We start from the raw sequence: 24874 nt of genomic DNA, 5'->3' as shown, positions 1-24874 counted from the left end.
CTTTGTCCCCACTATGTAAATTTTGAAGGGAACAGATTAAAATATTCACTGCACATCTGAAGTGAAATTTATTTTATAGATGTGTCTAACACTGGATATTATTCTAATTTTATGTTTCAATGTTTAGGGTTGGCTTTAAATTTCTTTTATTACTAATCTATATAAATTATTATATTTTATTGGCTCTGGTTAGCTTTGTGTGTATCTTTTATCTCTGGGGAATTCATATTTATGTCCACATTTGAGGTTTTTTTGAATTCTTTCTAAACTGAAGTTACTCCCTTGTTGTTTCCAGCACCTAATTAGGGATTAGGAGACCGGTATTCTAGTTTTGTCTCTGCCATGACTAGCTGCCTAACCTGGAGTAAATCACTTGCTCTCTCTCTGGGTCTCAGTTCTCTTTTTAATCAATGGGGGGAGCTGGATTAAGTGATCTGTAATCTCCATTCCAGCTCTATGGATATGTGGTTCTCTGTCTTGTAGGTGATGTCCTACCTAGCACTTAAAATACCTACCTGAATATGTTAAGACTGAGAAAATGCAGGTCGCACGATATGTCAAGCACTTCATATATAGGCTTGGTATTCAAGGAAAGAAACAAATATCAAGGTAAGAAAGAGGGACCAAAAGGTACAAAAAAGACAACAGGTTCCAGCAGCGATTACGTCATTTTGGAGGGGAGGTTGAAAAGCAGGACTCTGCCAACTGGATTAACATTTCCTCAAGGCAGATGAAAGGGCTGCTTCTCCTGATCACTAACTGGGATAAGGCATCTTCGGTAAGCAACCTGGATTGGGTTTCAGTGGGGTCGCCTCCACAAAGCATTAGCAGCAATTGTTTGGGGACTTAATTAGGTTGGGTCCAAATGCCAGAACAAGATCCAGAGTCTGCTTTGGTAGATAGAGCACCGGACCAAGTAATACGGCCTCGTGCTAGGCCTGACACTAGGTTACGTTCCAGGTGGAAAAGAACAGTTGAGATGGTGGAGTTTGAGGAAAAGAAGTGCTCACATTCCTTGCCTCTTAGGACACTCCCGGGAGGAGGTTGGTGGGTCGGACAGAGTTGGTGAATGGTCGCTACCAAGCTCCCTTTGAGAGCGGGACTTGAACTGTCTGTACAACACACCTCCCTCTTTGGAGATTCTTGATTCTTTTAACTAGAGAAAATTAGATTAAAGAACTGTCAAGTCAGTCTCGAGTGCCTCACGAGTGGAAACAGACAAGAGATTCCGGCAAGAGGGAGGGAGCAAACACAGCTAGCCACCTGCTTTGGCTGCCCGGCCTACCCGCCTAGACAGCTGTCAGTTCCGGGTGCGGAGGCGGGACCGCGCTCTCTCCACCGGCGTGTGCGCACTCTCCACCAATCAGCGGCGTAGAAATGTTCCGAAGACATTGATTGGCTCAACTGCTTGGCGCGCTCAGGGACTTAGAGCTGCAGTTGGCTGAGGCGTTGCCGTGGCGACAGTCGCGCACAGGCGCATTGCACACCGGTATGGCTGCTAAGCAACAGCAAACATTCCGGGGTACTGTCAACTTTCTGCTACCAGACCTGGGTTTGCTGTCACTGGAGACCCTCGGCGGCGGCGGCTGTGGCTGCTCTAGACTGACTTGGTGAGTCCAGAGGAATCCCGCTGTGGGGCTGGGCTCCCACTTCTAAGCCAGAGACAGCTTGGCTTTCTGAGCACACAAGGAAAGGCTGAGAGAGGCAGAGAAAGTCCGTGGAAAGGCATTTAGTGGTCATTTGCTACCTACCTATTATTTTAGAGGAGTAGAACGTGAGGAATAGAGATAATCAGGAGACTTCTCCGAGATCTCACACGGAGTGGTCAAATCCAAACCTGCGCTACTCAATGTGGTAGCCACTAGCCACATTTGGCGAGTCGGAGCTGAGGTCTGCTCTAAATGTGAAGTACACACTGGATTTCGAAGACGTGGTAACAATCAATGAAATAAGACATTGATAAGTTTTATATAGATTACATGTTGAAATGAGAATATTTTGGATACGTTAAATAAAGCACATTATTAAAATTAATTTAACCCGTTCCTTTTTTGGGTATTTTTTTTTAATATGGCTACTTGAAAATTTTAAATTGTGTAGGAGGATTTGATTGGCCAGCACAGATCTAGATTGAAACATAAACCTGCTGACACCTGTTTCAATACCTTATATGCTATTGATGGTGTTTGGGGGGTGATGGTGGGGTATGGAGCCGATGGCCAAGAAAGAATTCTTGAAGATGTCTCTGGTCCAAAAAGGTGATTTTATTAAAGCATGGGGACAGGACCCATGGGCAAAAGGAGCTGCACTGGGGTTGTGAAGAGTGACTGATTGTATATCTTCAGGCTGAGAGGGGGTTAGGGACAGTGTAAGTCTCTAAGGAATTTTGGAAGCAAGGTTTCCAGGACTTTGAGGGGCTAGCTGTTGTTAGGAAAAAGTCATTTATTACTGTTTAATAAAACCTCAGTCATGAGACCCTTCAGATTTATATCAGGGGCCATATGCTTGGAGTATAATTGCCAACATATACTTGGGGGTTAAAGATAAAGGAAGTTTGCAAAGGAATTTTTATGTGTTTAAGGAAATTCACAGGTTCCTAGTGGGTCAGGATAATGTTAAGCCAATATTCCCTTTTGCCCCTACCAAAGTGTCATCTTTGAGGCAGCTGAGCTCCTAGAGAAAGGGCACTCTGCCTGTTTTAAGGACTCGTCAATGGGCAGTAAGGGAATTTAATTTATCATTTGCCTTAGTTTCCCACATCACCGTGGCAAGCACTTAAACCCCCTTACATCTTGATGGAGGTGATATTAGGGCTCCAGGAAATGGAATCTAAGGTTTCTGGAGATGGGGCTATGGATAAGATTGCCTTTTTCTTGCAGTTTACTAAGTTATCTGTAAACTGAGGGAGACTCATGTCCTGCATGACTGTGATCTCTGTCAGTCAACCATTTGTTTTCTTTCCTTCCCTTTGTTCTCGGGCATCGAGGAGTGTCCAGGGAATCACATGTATCCCACCTGGGGGAGCAGGGTGCTGTTAGCTTGTACTTTGCTCTCAGCTTGTCTTATTCTCCCTCATCACTATGGAATTATTTTGAAGGAAAGTATCTGCACCCATCTGGTGGGGTGGGCATGAGTGGTTGTGAGGATGCAAGACCATTACCAAGGGCTCCTAGTTCTAGTGTTCTAGGACCTTTCTACTCAAAGTGTATGGATCAGAATGTGCAGTTTAACCATTTCCTCAGGAGATTCTCATGCATATAAAAGCCCCAGGAGCACTGTTTTAGGATTTAGTCCACAGCTCTTCCCCCCACCTCCACCCGACCCCACCCCCTCCCCCCCACCCCCCACCTTTGGTTTTTTTTTTTATTTTGCTTTTTGAGTACCTAGGCTCTATTTCTCGGATTTCCTGCATTAGAGCTACCTGCATTTTGAACAAGCTCCCCAGGAGATATTTTGCATATTCAAGCATGAAAAACATCGATCTCCATACTAATTGCATTTCTTTTCATCCTTCAAAATCTAGACCAGTACAGTCCCCAAATCAGAGACATCTGCAGCAGCAGCATCGCCCAGGAACTTGTTAGAAATGCAAATTCCTGGATCCCACCCCAGCTACAGGGCTTCTCGAAGGCCAGGCATTTTCATTTCTCTGATTCAAGTCCTCGGTTGGGAGGAATGGGTAACTTTGTGGGTTTTCTTTGGGGAGTGAGGAAATTCAGCTCCCCCTGGTTCTTAAGTCACTTCTACTGGACCCACTTCCCCAGTTATTTTGCTCTACTTTTCATTTTTCTTTTCCTGACCTGATTCTTTCCAGGAGTGAGGATGGCATTCCACACCTCAGCGAAAGATGCCAAACTGAAAAATACTGAAAAGCAGGTGGAAAACCCTATCCTTGAAAGACTGAACAATATACAAAAAAAGGGAAGACTGAGTTTTATAGTACCCACAGAAAATGAATCTGACACACAATTCCTGACGTTTAGGCACAGTACAAAAGCTCAAGAGAGAACAAGAAAACGACAGCAGCCCATAAGACTAGAGCCTCTGGTAAGTTCGAAAACCAGCATTTTAGCCACTTTGGCTCCAGAGGAGGTTGCAAAATTGCTATGGGGAGGATGGAAGTCATTTCTAGACTCTTAATTAACAAGAAAGGAATTAAACCCTAAAAGTTAAGACTTGTTTATGAAGTCGTAAACCCTGTAAACATCTATTCAAAAAAAATTAAGTTCCAGGTAACTGTTCAAGGTGAGGGGATACAGTGGTGAACAAAGTTTTGTAGCAGATAAATCCTCTCTAGGATAATGTGCAATACAGATACTTAACTATATAAGTTGCAAGGCTCTTTTAGACATTAGGGTACCATTTAATACTGGTACCTTCAGGAAGAGTAACATACATAGTTATATACATATAGTTATATCATTTTATTACTTGTAAAATAAATGCCTCGTATCCTGAAAATTTTTGTGCATGTCTGAAAATACTTAATTTTAAGAATCCATTTATGCCCTTGAATAATTCTAAATCCATGTAAAGGAGCAATGAAAGTACACAGAATAAAAAGTGAAAGTTATCACTCCCACCCTCTGACATTAACTACTTACTGTTGTTAATGGCTGCCCTTCAGGCTCTTTATATGTTTATTTAAATGTGTGTGTTTGTGTGTGTATAAACATATATCTTTAATATAAGATTATACCATACATACTGATCTTCAGAGTGCTTATTTCACTTAAACATACAGAAAATTTTCTATTCCATGCATAATGAGTTATCTTTTCTAAAAGCAGCACTGTATTTTGTTGCACAGATGTGCCATAATATAGTATTCAGTAACTGGTGGATTTAGTATGAAACTTTTTACATTTATTTCTCTATAATATATTTAGTTTCACTTGGCAAAAGTGTATCATTAACCCTTGGTGATTAAAGTTATTCTATTTGTCTTCAGGGCAATTAATTCTTGTACATTAAATGTTTATTATGTACCTACTATGTACCAGGCATTGGGCTATACGCTGGGAATATAGCAATGAACAAAGCAGATAAAATGCCTGTTGACATTCTAGTAACCTTAAATAAATAGACTGAGCAATTTCATGTAATGATAGCTGTTATGAAGAAAATAATACAGGTGGAAACAAAGGGCGGGCTACTTTAGATTGTGTGACTACAAAGGTCTCCTTAAGGAGATGTCATCTGAACAAGTCTATAGCCTGGATCACCTACCAGACATGTGAATGAACAAGCCATTAGATGACTCCAGTCCCCAGCCTTTGAGCTGCCTCAGCTGATGCTCTGATGGAGCAAAGGCAAGCTGTCTCAAGTGAGTTCTGCCTAAATTGTAGATTTTTGAGCAAAATAAATGGAGGTGTTTCTTTTTTTTTTTTTTTTAATTTTTGTTTTCAACGTTTTTATTTATTTTTGGGACAGAGAGAGACAGAGCATGAACAGGGGAGGGGCAGAGAGAGGGAGACATAGAATCGGAAACAGGCTCCAGGCTCCGAGCCATCAGCCCAGAGCCTGACGCGGGGCTCGAACTCACGGACCGCGAGATCGTGACCTGGCTGAAGCCGGACGCTTAACCGACTGCGCCACCCAGGCGCCCCAGGAGGTGTTTCTTAAGTCACTAAGTTTGAAGCTGTTTGTAATGTACTAACAGATGACTAGAACAATATAACTAATACATGAATATGGTAATTCATACAGTACTAAAAGTAATAAGGAATAAAGTGAAAAATACCTGAATTTCCATCATGCAGAGAGAAAGTAGCTTTGCCTTCAAGTGACTGATTTCATGTGTATGGGTATCTGTAGTTTAGTTTGTTTTTATAGAGTTCATACTATGGTTTGTTCTCTTTATGATTGCTACCCCTTCTCTCCTTCCCCCCTTTCCTCCCCTGCCTTTCTCCCTTCCCCCTTGTTTTCCTCTTCTCCTCCCTCTCCCCCTCGCCCCCTTCCTCCTCTCTCTGCCTTCCTCTCTCCTGCCCCCCCTTCCCTGTTTTACTCTTCTTTCATATCTTTTCCTTACTTGTAATTCTCCAGTCTCCAAGCCCCTTGTCTATATCTAAGGTTTTCAACAGTCTAGTGTATATCCCTCTTGCCTTTCTCCATGCTCAGTTTTATACAAATGGATGAACACACACAAAATGCATATTTAGGCTTTTGGATATTTGTTTTACAACATAAACATAAATGTTGCTACATGTTGCTTTTTGTACCTAAATAGACATTGTAGGACTTCCTCAAAGTCAGATGATATTTCTAGAACACATTCTTTTTAATGGTTCCCTATCCTATTAAAGTGTCCAATTGCATGAATATTCCATAATTGATTAAATCATCCTCTTTGGGACATTTATTTTACAAATATTTATACTGGTACAGCAAAATCATTTTATTATCCATCTGTACCGGTGCCTATATTCTTGTGGGATAAAGCTCCATGATTAGTACTGTTGGGTTGAATGGAAAAAATATACATACTTTTGATTCACACACATTTTACTTGAGGACCAGTTTCTCAACCCAGCACGCATGTGCTGCCTAAATTAAATTTCACTTCCACTCTTTCCGAGGTTTTCCTGTAATATCTTCCAGCCTTTTGCTGTCTGAATGGGGTGGCTGAAGCTGCACCCTCACACCGGCTGCTGCTAATCCTCTCTGTGGGATTGGTGTTGAGGGTCCTGTTCTTCTTATCTGAATTGCAGCATTCACTTTGAATTGGACTTCATTTTCTCTCCACTGACCACTGCTTTATACTCATATGTTGACAGGCAGCATTTCCCCACATTTTCTTCTTTATTTTTGTAATTTCACATTTAAAACTTTCATTCACATAAACTTTTAAATCTGGTGTGAGGAGGGGCACCTGGGTGGCTCAGTCGGTTAAGTGTCCGACTTCAGCTCGGGTCATGATCTCACAGTCCATGGGTTCGAGCCCCACCTCAAGCTTTCTGCTGACAGCTCAGAGCCTGCAGCCTGTTTCAGATTCTGTGTCTCCCTCTCTCTGACCCTCCCCCATTCATGCTCTGTCTCTCTCTGTCTCAAAAATAAATAAACATTAAAAAAAAAAAGTAAATCTGGTGTGAGGAAAGGGACTAACATTTTCTTCGAAACGTTTTGCTAGCACCATGTTTTTCCCACCAAATTAAAACACCACCTTTATAGTGTATAAACTTCTCACTATATCACGTATAAAATAGCGAGATCTGTTTACAGATCTTGATTCTTTTCTCTACTGACCTAACCACATTGTTTTGATTACAATGAGCATGTTTTGGTAAGTGGAAGGCAACTGGTTCCTCGCCATTCTTATTTTTTATATATTCTCTGTTTTAGATGGTTATCCTTCCATATAAACTTTAAAATTCATCCTTCTTAGATAAGTAATTCATTTAAAAGTGTACAGAAGTGGGGCGCCTGGGTGGCTCAGTCGGTTAGGCTTCCGACTTCAGCTTAGGTCATGATCTCACAGTCCGTGGGTTCGAGCCCTGCCTCAAGCTTTCTGGTGACAGCTCAGTGCCTGGAGCCTGCTTTGGATTCTGTGTCTCCCTCTCTCTCTGCCCCTCCCCAGACAGACTCATGCTCTGTCTCTCTCTGTCTCAAAAATAAAAACATTTAAAAAAATTTTTTTAAAGTGTACAGAAGTTACACAGTTAAAGTCTGTTTTCTACCACTGTCCCTCATCCATTCAGCTTCCTACTCTAGAGGCAATTAATGGTAAGAGTGTGTATGCTTTCAGAGATGTGTTACGCTGTCTAAGCCTAAAGCTAGCATAATAAAACAAACTTTGCTGCCCCTTACTTGCCTCATTTAATACATAACTTGGAGATCATTTCATAGCTGTCCCAAAGTTCTTTTATATCAATTTGCTTTATAGCTCATAATGTACCATATGAATGTACCATAGTGTATTTAGTAAGCCCCAAATTTATAGATTAGGTTTTTAAAATAGTATTTTTATGACAACAGTGTTACAGTGAATAATCTTGTGCATATGCCATCTCCTACACTTGAGATTCCATCTGTAGGCAGACGTCCTAGAAATGGACTCGCCAACTCAAAACATATGTACGTTTGTAATTTTGGTTAGTAAATGTTGCTTCAGTAATACAAGAAAAATGCTGTCTCAGAGTAGCTTTAAGTTTCTTCTTGAAAAAGGTTGAATGTCTTTTCATATGTTTAGGAATTATTTTTCTCTCTGTGAATATATGGATCTTCGTGTCTTATTTTCTAATTGGGCAGTTGGTGTTTTTCTCATTGATTTGCCTGAGTTCTTCCTATATTGGGAAATAAGCCCCTTATCTGTGATAAGCATTATAAAAATTTTCAAGTTTTGTTTTAATTCCTAATTTTTATGTAATTGAGTTTGTGTCCTCTGAGTTTTATGTGATACTTAGGCCCTACACTTAGCAAGATTGTAAAAATAAAATTTAGTGATATCTTAGATACCTCTCTTTAAAAATTACTTTAAGATTATTTTTATTTTACATTTAAATCTTTGATCTATTCACAGTTTTTCCCAGTGTAATGAATGAGAGGATCCAACTTTGTCCCTACTAGCTTTACAGTTATTTCATTATTATGTATTGAATAATATTATTTTCCTCAAAGTATCACCTTTGTTATAAACTCAGTTCCCCTTTATATTTTGGGATCTGTTGCTGGATTTTCTATTCTGATCCATTGATCTTTTCATGTGTCCAGAATACAAAGTTTTAATTATTGTAGTTTTATAACATTTTATTTATTTTTTTAAATGTTTATTTTTGAGAGAGAGAGAAAGAAAGAGCATAAGCTGGGGAGGGGCAGAGAGAGAGGGAGACACAGAATCCGAAGCAGGCTCCAGGCTCTGAGCTGTCAGCACAAAGCCTGACTTGGGGCTTGAACCCACGGACTATGAGATCATGTCCTGAGCTGAAGTTGGAGGCTTAACCAACTGAGCCACCCAGGTGCCCCTTTAGTTTTATAACATTTTAATATCTGGTAGGGCTGGTCGCTCATTTTTCCCCCCAGAGCTTTTGTGGCTATTCTTTCTAATTATTTTTATGTATTAAATTTAGAATCAGATTTCTCATCTCCAATATATCCTGTCAGGATCATATTAAATTTATAGATTAGCTTCATGATTAACTTGATTAACTAGACTAACTTGATATTTTTTAATAATTAATTTTCTAAATCAAGAACAAAATCGAACTTCATTTGTTTGCTTTTTCTTTCATGACTATCATGAGTGTTTTGAAGTTTTCCTCATCTGACTTTTACTTGTTTCTTATTAAGTTTATTAACAGGTTTTATTTCTGGATGTTAATTTTGTGCCAGTTTTTCTGTTTATTCTCTCAAGTGTTTCAAGTAAACAATAAAATCATCTGGTAATAATGACACTTTTGCCACCTTCTTTCCAATTTGCGTATTTATACTGTGTCTTTGAACTACTGTATTGGCTAATATGTGTAAAATATTAGAAACAATAGTGTGGACAGTAGACATTTTTGTCTTTCTCCTGAGATTAGTAGGAATGTTTCTAAGTGTTCCCCCTTTAAGCATGATATTAGCCATTGAGATTTTTTTTTAATGTTTTATTTTTGAGAGAGAGACAGAGACAGAGCTTGAGTAGGAGAGGAGCAGAGAGAGAGGGAAACACAGAATCCAAAGCAAGCTCCAGGCTTTGAACTATAGCACAGAGCCTGATGTGAGACTCGAACTCACCAGTGGTGAGATCATGACCTGAGCTGAAGTCAGATGCTTAACCAACTGAGCCACCCAAGCACCCCTAGCCATTGAGATTTTTAAGGAAGTTATCTATCCTTTCTTGATTAATGTTTTTATCAAAAATAGATTTTTATCAAAAAATCATAAATAGGGGCATCTGCCTGTCTCAGTCAGAAGAGCATGTGACTCTTGATCTCAGGGTTGTGAGTTTAAGCCATGTTTTGGGTGTAGCGATTACATAAACAAACTTTACAAAGTCATAAATAGATTTTTATCAAAAATAGTTGAATTTTATCAAATGCCTTTTTGACGTATATGGAGATGAGCATGGCATTTTCCCCATAATTAACATTTGGCATTTCCTCATACTTTTGCAGTTTTTGTTTTAATTCTACATGAGACTTTATAGTTTGCTATAATAAGGTCCTTTTCTTGTTAAATTCTTAAGTATTTCAGTTTTAGGTTTTTTTTTTATTGTGATCCAATTTCTGTTTTAGTACAGAAAAAAGCAAATGTGTTTACTTTGTAACAGAAACCTCACCAATATTGTTTTCAATCCTTATTGTTACTTTAGTAGCTAGGCTTTCATTTTTATTTATTTATTATTTATTTATTTTAATGTTTATTTATTTTTGAGACAGAGCATGAATGGGGGAGGGTCAGAGAGAGAGAGGGAGACACAAAATCTGAAACAGGCTTCAGGCTCTGAGCTGTCAACACAGAGCCCGACGTGGGGTTCGAACTCACGGACCGTAGATCATGACCTGAGCCAAAGTCAGACGCTTAACCAACTGAGCCACCCAGGTGCCCTTAGGCTTTCATTTTTAATGTATATAATATCACTGATAGTTAGATAATTTTGCTCTTTTTTCCTAGCGTTTACACCAATTATTTTATTTTTTAGATTAGGGGTCACTGTGGCCCATGGGTCAAATACAGTCCTGTAACCTGTTTTTGTAAATAATGCCATATCCATTTATTTTCATATCATCTAAGGCTGCCTTGGTGCTTCAATAATAGAGTAGTTGTGACAAAGACCATATGGCTCACAAAGCCTAAAATATTTACTGTGTGGTCCCTTACAGAGAAATTTTACTGACCCCTGTTCTAGATGCTTCAATTTGAGAATTGAAAACTAAAGGTGATAGTGAAAATAGTGACCTTGTTCTTGATTTTCATAATGGCTTTAGCTGTTTACTATTTAGGATGATTGAGGTTTGCTTCTGATTTTGCTAAATAGTTAAGTTTTCCTCTGTTTCTGTTATATTATTATGAAAGTTTCAAATATATAAAATGCTACAAAGAGGGATATAATAAACAAGTGTGTGTATCCCAAATTAATAATGTTGTTTGCTTAGTTTGATTCAATATCTATTTTTCTTTATTTTGTCTTTTCATTTATTTATTTATTTTGAGAGAGACAGAGATAGAGCAAGTGGGAGAGGGGCAGAGAGAGAGAGAGAATCCCAACAGGTTCCACAGTATCAGTGAAACCGTGACATCAAGACCTGAGCTGAAACCAAGAGTTGGCTTGATTGAGCCACCTAGGTGGCCCTGATTCAATATCTATTTTTAAAGGAATGTTATAAATACATTTCAAATACCTTTTGTATCCCATTTTAGTCTCAATGCCCTCTTTCCTTTCTTGGAGATTATCACTATTAGGGTTTGTGTGAATCTATCTTTTTGTATTTTTGCCACTTTATTTGAAAAAATCAATGTCTCCCAACATTTTACTATAAAAAGTTCCAAATGCACAGAAAAGTTGAAAGAATAGTTAAACGAATATTTATACACCATCCACCTAGATTCAAAGTTATTAGTGTTTTGCCATATTTGCTTTCTTTCTCTCTGCGTATGCTTGTTACTTTGTTATTTAAAAGTAAATTGTAAGGGACTTCTTTAAGCTGAAATCAAAGGGTACTAGTTAGTAACAGGAAAATATGACAGTATAAAACTCACTGGTAAAGGTGAATACATAGTAAAATTCAGAATAATCTAATGTAAAGGTGGTGGATTAATCTCTTATTTATAAAGCTAGTTGAAGACTAAAAGACAAGAGTAGTAAAAATTACTATAATTGCAATACTTTGTTATGAATGCACAAGATAAAAAGATACAAACTGTGATATTAAATATTGATGGGGGTTCCCTTTTCTACACATTCTCGCCAACATTTGTTTATTATCTTTTTGATCATAGCCATTCTGACAAGTGTGAGGTGATACCTCATTCTGGTTTTGATTTGCACTTCTCTAATGATTAGTGATGTTGAGCATCTTTTTATATACTTTCTGGCCATCTCCATGTCTTTGGGGAAAAAATGTCTATATAGATCCTCTTTCCACTTTTTAATTGGATTGTTTTGATTTTGCTATTGAGTGGTATGAGTTCTTTATGGATTTTGGTACTTAACCCCCTATCACCATATAATTTGCACATATTTTCTCCCACTTGGTAGATTGCCTTTTCATTTTGTTTATGGTTTCATTTGCTGTGCAGAAGCTTTTCTCCCCTTCTTACCTTGTGATTCTGGTCTGTGTTGATTTTCCACATTGATATAGCTGAGATACTCCTGCCCCCATCTCTATAGTCTTTTCCTTTCTACAGTGAGTGGCTCAAGAGGGATTTTTAACCAAAACCAAATGTTATTTACACATACCTGAAAATTTAACAGCTGTTTCCTATGCTTACTCTCAAGCTTTTCTTTCTCGCTCCAGTTGTAAGAGATTAGCTATCATGCTAAAGTCATTTTGCTTAGAGCGGCACCTGGGTTGCTCAGTGGGTTGCACATCCAACTCTTGGTTTCAGCTCAGGCCATAATCTCACAGTTTTATGGGCTCGAGCCCCATATCAGTTCTGTGCTGGCAGCAAGGAGCCTGATTGGGGTATTCTCTTTCTTCCTCTCTCTTTCTGCCTATCCCCCGCTCACACTCTCTCTCTTATAGTAAATAAATAAACTTTAAAAATAAATCAACAGGGGCACCTGGGTGGCTCAGTCGGTTGAGCGGCTGACTTCGGCTCAGGTCACGATCTTGCGGTCCGTGAGTTCGAGCCCCGCGTCGGGCTCTGTGCTGACAGCTCGCAGCCTGGAGCCTGTTTCAGATTCTGTGTCTCCCTCTTTCTGACCCTCCCCCCATTCATGCTCTGTCTCTCTCTGTCTCAAAAATAAATAAATGTTAAAAAAAATTTTTAAAAAATAAATCAATATATAAATAATGCTTAGAAGCCTAAAGCCATTATGGTGAATTCCTTGCTTTAGTGTATTATGTTGAATGCTAGATTTTATTGCCTTAATCTGAAATTAGATTAGCCTAATATAATGCCACAATTTCTTTTATTTTTTGCCACAATTTCTTTTAGATCTCCAACCAATTATGGCTATGGGAATTGATTAATGACTTTGGGGTACAGTGCGAGAATTGTACAATGCTTCCCACAATGACTGTTTTAGTGGATGGTGGGATTTGTAATGCGCAATTACTGAGTATGCGATCTCATGCCTCTGAGCCTTTCTGTCACAACCTTACCCATAGAAGTATTCATTGGTAATTAAAGGACAGAATTAATAGAAACCAAATAGAAAAGTCTTAGTCTTGTAATAGACCATGGTCATAACCACCACAATGATTGTGACTTGGTCAGCAAGTTACTCCAGGAAGATCAATTTCCAACAGGAATAGAGTCCAAAGTTCATGTTGTAAGAATAAGACAAGTTCTCGTTAACACTGAAAAAATTAACATGTCTCTTTATTCCCCAAAGCCAGTGCTAAAAGTCTACCAAGATCATAAGAGGCCAGAATACATATATGAACAGAACCGATTTCAGTTAATCTCTTCTGGAATCATAAAACCTCCAGGAAGCACTGAAGAAAGAAGTTCTACCAAATTATCTGTTCAGTTTCTTGAGCCTCAGTATACTGTGAGGAATAAAAAACAGGTATACTATTAAAGTACTTAATTAATCCTTTCAATTTAGTTTTAGTTTCCTATAACGTTGCTAACATGCTTTTAACTCATAAGAACAGTTGCAAAATTTTTCTCTATCAGGTTGCACAATGGATTTGGGAAATACAGTACTTCTCAGTTCTTACTCAAGGAAAATTTGGACAGTAGAGGAAAATCATAAAGGAAAACTTCCAGGATCTATATGGTGTTCCCTAATCTTCTCTTACATATTAAAAGAAGACATAATAGTGTTTTGAATTTTATTTTACCTTTTATGAAATTTTCATCATTATTACCCAAAATGACAATCCTTTGAAGACCTTGGTGAAAGGCAATAAAACAGAAACTGAACCAGCTAGAAAGACAATTTTTGTAATTGGTGAGTTGTAGAGTGGGCAGGTACCTTGCAAGGAGTCCTTGAATAGTAGCTCTGGGAGAAACCACCAGAGCATGGCTTTCTATAAATACCTGCAGATAATTAAACAAAGGAATAGAAGTGGGAAAAAATGTGGACACACTCACAGTAAAAATGCCAACAGACCCGAGAATTCTCTGAGCTTTTTATTGAGAGGATCCTTCTAGACTTGTTGAACATTTCAGTGTCAGTTATGTTTCAGGCTTTGGGCTAGAGTGGTAGAAAGGAAGAGATGAAGACAGGCTTCATCCTCGAGGATTTCAGAATCTTTGGGTGGGTACGTGGACAAGTGAATGCTCCAGCTCAGGGGGTTGTGATAAAAACTCTGGTTGGTCATTTAAGCTACAAAATCCTGGAGAACTGAACAGGAGGGAAAGCTTGCACCTGGTGGTGAGAGGGATGGTCAGTGGAGGAAAAGCTACCATAGGGAATGGCACTAATAAGCTTGGAGGAGTGAATGGAAAGTTAGTAAGGCAGAGGAGGTGGGAGAGTGGTGGGCTTGAGAAGCCGGCTGGAAGAGGCTCACTGTGGGTGTGGGTGAGATCACCCTGAAAGAATATCACATGATTAGTTATATAAAATTATAAACCCTCAACTAATTTGGTTTCTGTGAAGTAGGAAAGGAGAACAGGCTATCTTAAGTAGAGCCAAGAAAGAACTGATTGCTCATAAGTTAGCTTATTTGGTATAAAGTGGGCATCATGACCTTGAATTTAAAGAAGAAGAATGAAATTGTGCACATCTGGGATGAAGGGAGGAGGATGAAAGGGAATGTTAAATTGTGTGTTATGCGTGGTTGTAGCGCTAACTAAGTGAAGAATTCAAATAAGAGCCAGGGGTTGAAGGGAAAATATGGAAGAAAGGGAATATTCCATATAAAAGGAGAAAGTATTATTCTGATAAGAGGGTCATTTTGGTGGTGGTGGGGGGGTGGGTATTGATTTCTCAGAAGGAGCTTAGAATGGAAATGCACCAGTGAGGATTCCCTGAGAGATAAAAGAAGGCAGTTGGAAGCGTTGCTTCTAGTAATTAAGGAAGATTGCCTTATCAAATTGGACTAAACATCCATCATAGAGAGCACTACAAGTGTTCTACACTTTATGAATAAATGCTTCTTTTGTTCCCTTTCCCCCACAAAATCTGAACTTATGTGGCTACTTAAATTGAATCACATTTCGCATTGAGCTACATAATTGGAAATAAGTATGCAGCTGAAAATATATAGGCCTATTGTTGAAGAAATCTTGTACTTAGAAGGCAGTAAAACTTCTTGAAGGATATAATAAAGAAAATACATGCATTTTCTGTAAAATATTGATACTCCACTCTCATAAAAATACTAAAGTTGACTATAGCCCTTGTTGAAACATTGGGACAAGGCAATGTGTATTTTCTCTTTGGGCCTTTTTTTGTTGTTGTTAGAGAGAGCGAGAGTGAGAGAGCACATGCATGTGGGAGGGAGAGAGCGAGAGGGAGAGAGAATCCCAGGCTCCATGCTTAGAGCAGAGCCCACCATGGGCCTCAATCCCTCAACCCTGGGATCATGACCAGAGCTGAAATCAAGGGTTAAAGCTCAAGGACTGAGCCAGGCAGGTGCCCCTGGCCTATTCTTTCACATAAGAAAACAGTGTGGTTGCTGCTGTCTCTGGCCAATAAGTGAAAGAAGCACATTTTATCTTTTGAATTCAAAGATGTATTTCCTTCAGCTCTAAGCTTTCCAGGATTTTCATCTCAAACTCCTATTCAACAGGGTATATTTAATCAAGAGATGGAAAATGATGACACCTGTGAATGCAAACGTTATGAAGACGTTGTTCCGTAGAGCTTGTGGTAATCAATCTCTCGGAGAAATGGCAGCCTCTGTTAGTTATGCTAACAGGCAATAAAGATATCATTTATATATCTGCATCGGCTATTCAACAAAGCAGGTCTGCATTGGGGATTCTTGTGTCTTAGTGCCAGTTGCCCCTCCACTGTCAGAGAGACAAGGTGATGACAGTTATCACCCCCCCCCCCCCACAGGAGGAGAGGGTGTGTGTGATGCTGCCCCAAGGTTTGTTGAGGAGGAACAAAGGAGTGTGAGCGGCACTGAGAGCACAGACAGGGGAGCTGGGGGTTTAGAGCAAAGCTCAAGTGTGTGAACATGGTGGGGACTTAGCCTTGATGCTCCAATGGTGGTCCACAGTATACGCAGGTTAGAAATGCAGGATCACAGGCTCCACCCCAGACTTGACAGAAGCTGCAATTTAACAGGACACCTAGATAATTCACACTCACATTTAAATGTGAGAAACACTGGTCTACAGAACTGGCAATTATGAATTTGTAACATGTATACTTCTCCAAGGGTATTATTACATAGTGATCCCCCAATGCTCAGTGTAACCACCCCTTACATTTACTCAAAAGTATTTTATTATGAGCTATGATGACAGCTGTCTAAGAATTCACACACTGAAAAGCATTAAGGTTGTCCGAACTAGGTGAGGAGGTTAAGGGGAGAGGCCACGGTCAAGATAGACGCTAAGCAACTGAGCAGGAAAAGTGGACTCCCAAGAACACCAGAGAAGTAGTGGCATTTTGATGTAACAAACACTTGACTTGAAAGAAGGCAGCAGTGAGAGCTGATGTTGGGGGGTTTGGGAAAGGGGATGGACACCTGGATAAGGAGTACTTGGAAGGAATATTATCACTCCTTACAATAATTTGAAGTTTTTCAGTTCAAAAATGATTGGGGCGCCTGGGTGGCTTAGCCGGAGTGCCACATCGGCTGAAAGCTGAACATGAAGCCTGCTTAGGATTCTCTCTCTCTCTCCCTCCCTCCCTCTGCCCCTCCCCTAAGTGCATGTTCTGTCTCTCAAACTAAAAAAAAAAATTTTTTTTTAATACTTGCCTTTGAGCACTAGACATCTCAGGAACTTCAGTAATTAGTGCTTGAGGTTAATATTTTATCATGTTTTTTTAGTTATGTCTTTTGGCTTTGTTTTGCAAAAACTCATCATTTTAAAAATTGGCTTTGTTTTGATCCAGCAGCCCTCTGCTGAGATGTTCTCTCCCTCTCCTCCTAAACTGTCACGTACCAGTATTGGAAGAAGAGGTCTCTATGGGACCAGTTCCTCAGCGTACCCTAAGTACTTTTTCCATGATCGGGAAGAAGTCGTTAAAGCCAACGTTCGTAATCCTTTGCAAATCATTAAAATAATACGTGAAAATGAACACCTCGGATTTCTTTATATGATCCCTGCAGTGCCAAGGTCTTCCACTGAATATGATACATATAATCTCAAGTGAGTTCTCTTTTATGAAGCAATGTATTCAACAGTAAAAGCTTCAAATAAGATCGCAAATGTTATCCATAATTGATTGGGTATTAATGGTAAATATAAAATATAATTTTGGTTATCATCCAATGACAAATGAATCGTAATCACAATAATTTTATTTTTTCCCTTTAGCTTTCTTTTACTTATAGACAATATTTTATAGAGTAGCACACTTTTGTGCCTCTTCTATGTGTGTATTATGTAATGCCATATATTTTTAATCAGTATTACAAAGATAATTTTGATATCTTGTGATTACTGAGAAAAGAAGAAGGCAATGCGTAAAAAGTAGGTGCATGATTTGTGTTACATGTTCTTTCAACTTTGCTTAGTAGAGTGGGAATAAGGATTTTTTTTAAATAAAAGGAGCTTGATAACTTAAGGTATTTATATAGATGAGTAACACACATACATTCACATAGACTATTATTTCTAAGCACACATTTGTTGTTAAAATAATTAGACGAGTTGTACAAATGTGGGTCTGTGAATTGCTTTAAAGTTCAGCACAACAGGTAGCAGAACTTAAAGTTGATACTGGCTTTCCTCCATTGTTGTTTGGTTGAGTTGACAATTGTTGTTGAGACGGTCTTTCCTGGAAGCTGATAGTAGTTTAGCTTTACCACCAAATTCTTGGAGCTACCTTCCCATTCTCTGCTGTGTAGGAAGATAAAAGGAACTCCTAGGAATTATCTTCTCCCTTACTCAGCCCTGTAGTTTTGACTGAGTCGGGTAACACTGAAGACAGCACTCCTTCTAGGATTGAGAGGGAGAGAAGAATAACATTTTTAAATGATAGATTTATTATAAATCCTGAAAGAGCTTAATTAGAATGAGATATAATTTATAGAAAGAACAGATATGCCTATAAAAATCCAATCATTCAACAAAATGTATTGAGCACCCAACTCTATAGCATGAACTGTTCTAGGTGCTAGAGAGATGTTAGCGAGCCACCCAGATCAAAATTGCTGTCCTCGTGGAGCTTGCATCTTAGTAGAGGGAGACAGTAACAAACACAACATCTGAGTAAATTACAGAGAATGCTGGACGGTGATAAGTTTTACAGAAAAAGTAGAGCAGAGCGAAGGAGATTAGGAGTTCTGGGGAAGAAGTTGTGAATTAGCTGGGATGGTCAGGGTAGGCCTCATTGACAAGCGGCTATTTGAATAAGGACTGGAAGGAGAAGGAGTCAATGATGTACTGACAGAGAGAAGAAAGAAGCATTCCAGACTGCAGGAAAGTGAATACAAATGCCCCAAGTCAGGAGCATACCTGGCATGTTCAAGAAGCAAAGACTGTAGGAGAGTAAATGAGAGCTAGAAAACAGACCATGAAGGGCCTTGACAGTCATCCTATGAACATTAAGTTTTACTTTGAGAAAAGTGGAGAACCATGGATAGACTTCAAGCAGAGAAGTGTCATGATCTGAGCTACATTTTGAAAAGGACTGCTCTGGTTGCTGTGTAGAGAATATTTCTTCTTGCTTCTCAAAAGCAAGAGTTGAAAAGGAAGACCAATTAGAAGGCTGTAATGATTCAGGTGAGAGACGAACCAGGGGGAGGTGATGAGAAGTGGGTCGAATTCTGGAAATAAGTTGAAGGTCAAGCCAACAGGATGTTTTTATGGACTGTATGCAAGATGGAAAACCAGAGAGGAGTCCTGGATGACTTTAATGATCCAGTTGACTGGGCTCAAGAGGAAGGTTAGAGTTGCTTGTATCTGAGACACAGAAAACTGAATGGAACAGATTTATTGGGAAAAAAAAGAGTTTGGGTTTGGACCTCCTAATTTGGGGATGCTAAAGATATGAAAGAAGTGAGGTGATAGATGAAAGGAGAATTGGTGTCTAGTGAGGTTTTTTTTTCTTTTTTAACATGGGAGAATTAATATAGAATAGAATTTAAAGACCTTTGATGTAAAAGAAAATAATCCCTTTAATAGTATTGTCATTCCCACCACTGCCTTACTACTCCTTTTTAAAAATTTTTTAAAATGTGTATTTATTTTTGAAAATGAGAGACAGAGCACAAGTGGCAGAGGGACAGAAAGAGAGGGAGACACAGAATCTGAAGCAGGCTCCAGGCTCTGAGCTCTCAGCACAGAGCCAACGTGGGCCTCGAACCCACGAACTGTGAGATCATGACCTGAGCCAAAGTTGGACACTTAACTGACTGAGCCACCCAGGCGCCCCAAGCCTCCAACTCTTGATTTCAGCTCAGGTCATGATCTCACAGCTGGTGACTTCAAGCCCTGTGCAGAGCCTGCTTGGGATTTTCTGTCTTCCTCTCTCTGCTCCTCCCCCACTCATGCTCACTCTCTCTCAGAATGAACAAGTAAATATTTTTTTAAAAAATCATGTAATTACCCAGATATCAAGAAGTGCCATTTGTGATATTCATTCCCCACTATGAGAGGAGTCAAAGTTTGCCAAATGTAAAATGATTTTCTATTAAAGATGAATACGGAAACTGTGCTTTTGTCTAATTCAGGAGATAAATTGTATATCCAGACTAATGAGCACTTGTACTTGGGGAATTGAGTTGATATTTTATACTTTTTTGAACTGATAGTAGTGATGCTTGATGATAATATGCAAGTGCTCATTTAAGAAGATAGAGTTTGGGGGGTCAGTAGTGCCTGGGCGTTTCAGTTGGTTAAGTGTCCAACTTTGGCTCAGGTCATGATCTCATGGTTCGTGGGTTCGAGGCCCATGTGGGGCTCTGTGCTGAGAGCTCAGAGTCTGGAGCCTGCTTCAGATCCTGTGTCTCCCTCTCTCTCTGCCCTTCCCCTGCTCATCCTCTGTCTCCCTCTCTCTCTCAAAAAATAAATAAGCATTAAAAAAAAGAAGAAGATAGAGTTGGAATCCTGGTTTATTTTATTACATTTTGGGGTTGATGTTAATTTTTCCTCCCTAGCCTGAACTCCAGATATTATAAACCTAATGAAAAGATAATCATTTGGGTAGCACAAACTTGGTAGCAGCTAAATTGAAAGTTAAAACTAGTTATAAATACTGGGTCAGTGACATGAGGACATGTTATATACTAAACTCCTTTTAATAGTAATGTGATAAAATATGTCTTTGCATAGTTTTCAAGTGTAGTAAAATACGTCAGATGTGAAGTTCTACAATGATTATCTCTCTACCATGATCCCTCTCGGTGAGAAAATAGTTCTGTTTATCAAGTTTATTCTAAAATATCAACTTAGTGCTATATGTTAGGTATAATGATTTTGTCAGGAATAAGCTTCAAGGAGATGTCTAAATATGTTGGAATATCAATCTGAATAAGTACACAACTATATGCTGCAGATTATTTTGCCCAGCAAGGGGGCATAGTGGTGACTCTGGTCAGCTCTGGGGCAAATAAAGAGGAAACTAGGTAAAGAATCAGGAACTAGGGAGATCATGAAGAGCATAGAGAACAGAGAATAGAACTGATCAAGACAAAATAATCCTGTTTTGTTGGGACTGAAGACCTTGAACAAGAGTGATTGTAACTGAAGGGTAGCTATGAGATATGGGGGAGGATTGTTGGCTAGAGAGCTGGATTATATATCCACTTTGTGTGAGAGTACATGAAAGTGAATCATCATATTTTATGTCATAAAAGATCATTAGTATTTACTTTGTTCTAGGCAAATTATTTATGTATGTCATATCATTTAATCCTCACAAAATACTATACGATAGATACAATTATTATCTCTATTTTACAATGAGTCACAAAATGGTTAAGTAACTGCCCTAGGTCTTACAGTAAGATAGCATAATACTCTCATGGTCCATCCATGTTGTTGCAAATGGCAGGATTTTTGTTCTTTTTTATGTCTGAGTAGTATTCCACTGTGTGTGTGTGTGTGTGTGTGTGTGTGTGTGTGTGTGTATACACAATTGCTGGGTATACACACACACATACACACACACACACCATCTTCTTTATATTTAATGGACACTTGAGGTTGGTTTCATATCTTGGCTATTGCAAATAACGCTGCAGTGAACATAGGGACACATACATCTTCTTGAATTAGTGTTTTTGTTTTCTTTGTATAGATACCAAGTAGTGGAATTGCTGGATCATATGGTAAAATCTATTTTTAATTTTTTGAGGAAACTCCATATTGTTTTCCATGGTCGTTGTACCAATTTACATCCCCATCAACAGTATACAAGGATTCCCTTTTCTCCACATCCTCACCAACATTTGTTATTTCTTGTCTTTTTGATAATAATGATTCTGACAGATGTAAGGTGATTGATACCTCATTGTGGTTTGGTTTGCATTCCCCTGATGATTAGTGATGTTGGGTATATTTTTATGTACCTGTTGTCCATCTGTATGTCTTCTTTGGAAAAATATCTATGCACATCCTCTGCCCATTTTTTATTTGGATTGTTTGGGTTTTTTATTATTGAGTTGTACAAATTCCTTATATTTTTTGAATATTAATCTCTTACCAGATACATGATGTGCAAATATAGTCTCATATTCAGTAGATTCCCCTTTTATTTTGAAGATTTCCTTCACTGTATTGAAGCTTTTTAATTTGATGTAGTCCCGCTTGTTTATTTTAGCTTTTGTTTCCTGTGCTTTTGGTATCAAATCAAAAAAAAATCATCACCAAGACCAATCTCGAGGAGTTTACCACCAATGTTTTCTTCTAGGAGTTTTGTGGTTTCAGGTCTCATGTTCAAGTCTTTAATCTATTTTGATTTAGCTTTTGTGTATGACGTTAGATGGCAGTCCAATTTCTTTTGAATGTGGCTGTCCAGTCTTCCCAGCACCATTTACTGAACATGCTGTCCTTTCCCCATTGTATATTCTTGGCTCTTTTGTCATAAAATAATTGACCATATATTCAGGCTTTTATCTCTAGGTTTCTTATTCTGTTCCATTAATCTCTATGTGTGTTTTTATGCCAATACCATATTGGTTTGATTAGTTTAGCTTCCTAATATTGTTTGAAATCAGGGAACACGATGTCTCCAGCTTTGTTCTGTCTCAGAGTGCTTGGACTATTTGGGTTCTCTTGAGGTTTGTCCTATTTCTGTGAAAAATGCGTTTGGAATTTTAATAGGGATTGTACTGAATCTGTACAATACTTTGAGTGGTATGGACATTTTAATAATATTAAATTTCCCAATCTATGAGCATGGACTCTTTTTCTATTTATTTGTGTCCTCTTTGATAGTGTATTCTTAAAACTAGAATTTTACTAGAGCTATAAGATAAACACAGTGGTCAAAAGGAAAAAGATTAGACTACACTGTATATTAACTAACTTGAATTTAAAACATAAATTTAAATTTAAAACAAGGAAAAAGATTAGAAATCAGGCAACATAATTAAAAACATCTCACACTTGGATTTGTGAATCACAGTAATGTTCCAGTCCTTTGCCTAAATATCTCATTTGTATGGAAATGTTATCAAATGAATCAGTAGTTACAAGCAAGCTATATCAACACCTTACCAAAAGATATCCACCATACCCAGAAAAGGATTTGAACTTTTTAAGGCATATTGAAGTACAAAATATGAAACCAAATTCTGTTTTTAGATTAATATCTCATCAATAAGCTTAAGAAGCTAGGCATGCAAGAACACACAGTATCTAATGTCAGAATAACTCACTGTGGCAGAATTGCAACTTTACCAACCTGTGTAGAAATTTTTTCATTCTATTTGTTACCAGAAAAGCAAAGGAAATCTATCAATAATGCCACTAGTAGATGAACAGATTAGATAAGAGAAATTAACACACTCCAGGACATGATTAAAATTTTACTGCAGAAAAGGAGTTTTATTGAATATTGATGCATCTATAGATATTAGTAACTTCTAGATAATAATGCACTATTTAGAATCACTGAAGTGAAATATTGGAAGAACTTTGTCATGGGGGGGCGGAATCCTACTGACGATGAAATATTTAAGGCAAATAAAACATTATGGAAATACTTCTTAAAAACATACATTATATTTAGAGCTTATTCTGAGAATCCTGCATTCAAGTAATACATTGTTTTATTTGCAAAGGAACTCCCATATGTAAATGTTTCCCTGCTGTTATGAATTCCAAACTAAATATTATCAAAACTGTGACTATAATAAAGTCCAAGACATAACAAAAAATGTGTGAGCAGAATACCACTCTTTGCTTTTTAAAAAATTAATTTAATTTATTGGGGTACCTGGGTGGCTCAGTCAGTTAAGCACCGGACCTCAGCTCAGGTCACGATCTCATGGTTTGTGGGTTTGAGCCCCGTGTCAGGCTCTCTACTAACAGGTCAGAGTCTGCAGCCTGCTTCAGATTCTGTGTCTCCCTCTCTCTCTCTCTGCCCCTCGCCCACTTGCACTCTGTCCCTCTCTCTCAAAAATAAACATTTAAAAAATTAATTAATTAACTTATTTTTAAATTTATATCCAAGCTAGTTAGGATATAGTGCAGCAATGATTTCAGGAATAGATTCCTTAATGCTCCTTACCCATTTAGCCCATCCCCCCTCCCACAACCCCTCCAGCAACCCTGTTTGTTCTCCATTTTTAAGAGTCTCTTATGTTTTCTCCACCTCCTTGTTTTTATATTATTTTTGCTTCCCTTCCCTTATGTTCACCTCTTTTGTATCTTAAAGTCCTCATATGAGTGAAGTCATATATTCGTCCTTCTCTGACTAATTTTGCTTAGCATAATACCCTCTAGTTCCATCTATGTAGTTGCCAATGGCAAGATTTCATTCTTTTTGATTGCTGAGTAATACTCCGTTGTATGTATATACCACATCTTCTTTACCCATTCATCCATCAATGGACATTTGGGCTCTTTCCATACTTTGGCTATTGTTGATAGCTCTGCTATAAACATTGGGGTACATGTGCCCCTTCAAAACAGCATACCTGTATCCCTTGGATAAATACCTAGTAGTGCAATTGCTGGGTCATAGGGTAGTTCTATTTTTAATTTTGGGGGAACCTCCATTCCAGAGTGGCTGCACCAGCTTGCATTCCCCCAGCAGTGCAAAAGGGATCCTCTTTCTTCACATACTCGCCAACATCTGTTGTTGTCTGAGTTGTTAATGTTAGCCATTCTACATTGACAGGTGTGTGGTGGTATCTCACTGTGGTTTTGATTTGTATTTCCCTGATGATGAGTGATGTTGAGCATTTTTTCATGTGTCTGTTAGCCATCTGGATGTCTTCTTTGGAGAAGTGTCTTTTTTTAAAAAATTGATATCCAAGTTAGTTATCATATAGTGCAACAATGGTTTCAGGAGTAGATTCCTTAATGCCCCTTACCCATTAGGCCATCCCTCCCCCCCCCACAACCCCTCCAGTGGTTACTGTTTGTTCTGTTTGTTCTCTATATTTAAGAGTCTCTTATGTTTTTCCCCCTCCCTGTTTTTATATTGTTTTGCTTCCCTTCCCTTGTGTTCATCTGTTCTGTGTCTTAAAGTCTTCATAGG

The 24874-nt window shown here is 38.5% G+C and overlaps 1 protein-coding gene across 1 annotated transcript in view; it reads left to right on the top strand.

Annotated features, from left to right (window-relative positions):
• Positions 1-384: 384 nt before the first annotated feature.
• The window catches only part of DNAH6 (dynein axonemal heavy chain 6), a 224725-nt gene continuing 200235 nt past the window's right edge, over positions 385-24874 (top strand). The window contains exons 1-4 of the mRNA XM_040458369.1: positions 385-1610; positions 3815-4047; positions 13481-13657; positions 17111-17367. Coding sequence (XP_040314303.1) covers positions 3823-4047; positions 13481-13657; positions 17111-17367 — 659 coding nt within the window. The 5' untranslated portion in view covers positions 385-1610; positions 3815-3822. The remainder of the gene's footprint in view (positions 1611-3814; positions 4048-13480; positions 13658-17110; positions 17368-24874) is intronic.

This window comes from Herpailurus yagouaroundi, unplaced genomic scaffold, assembly GCF_014898765.1.
Source record: "Herpailurus yagouaroundi ecotype Mexico unplaced genomic scaffold, PumYag 221, whole genome shotgun sequence".
Classification (NCBI taxonomy): domain Eukaryota; kingdom Metazoa; phylum Chordata; class Mammalia; order Carnivora; family Felidae; genus Herpailurus; species Herpailurus yagouaroundi.
The sequence above is the reverse complement of the archived record's forward strand: the minus strand, read 5'-3'. Positions and strand labels throughout refer to the sequence as shown.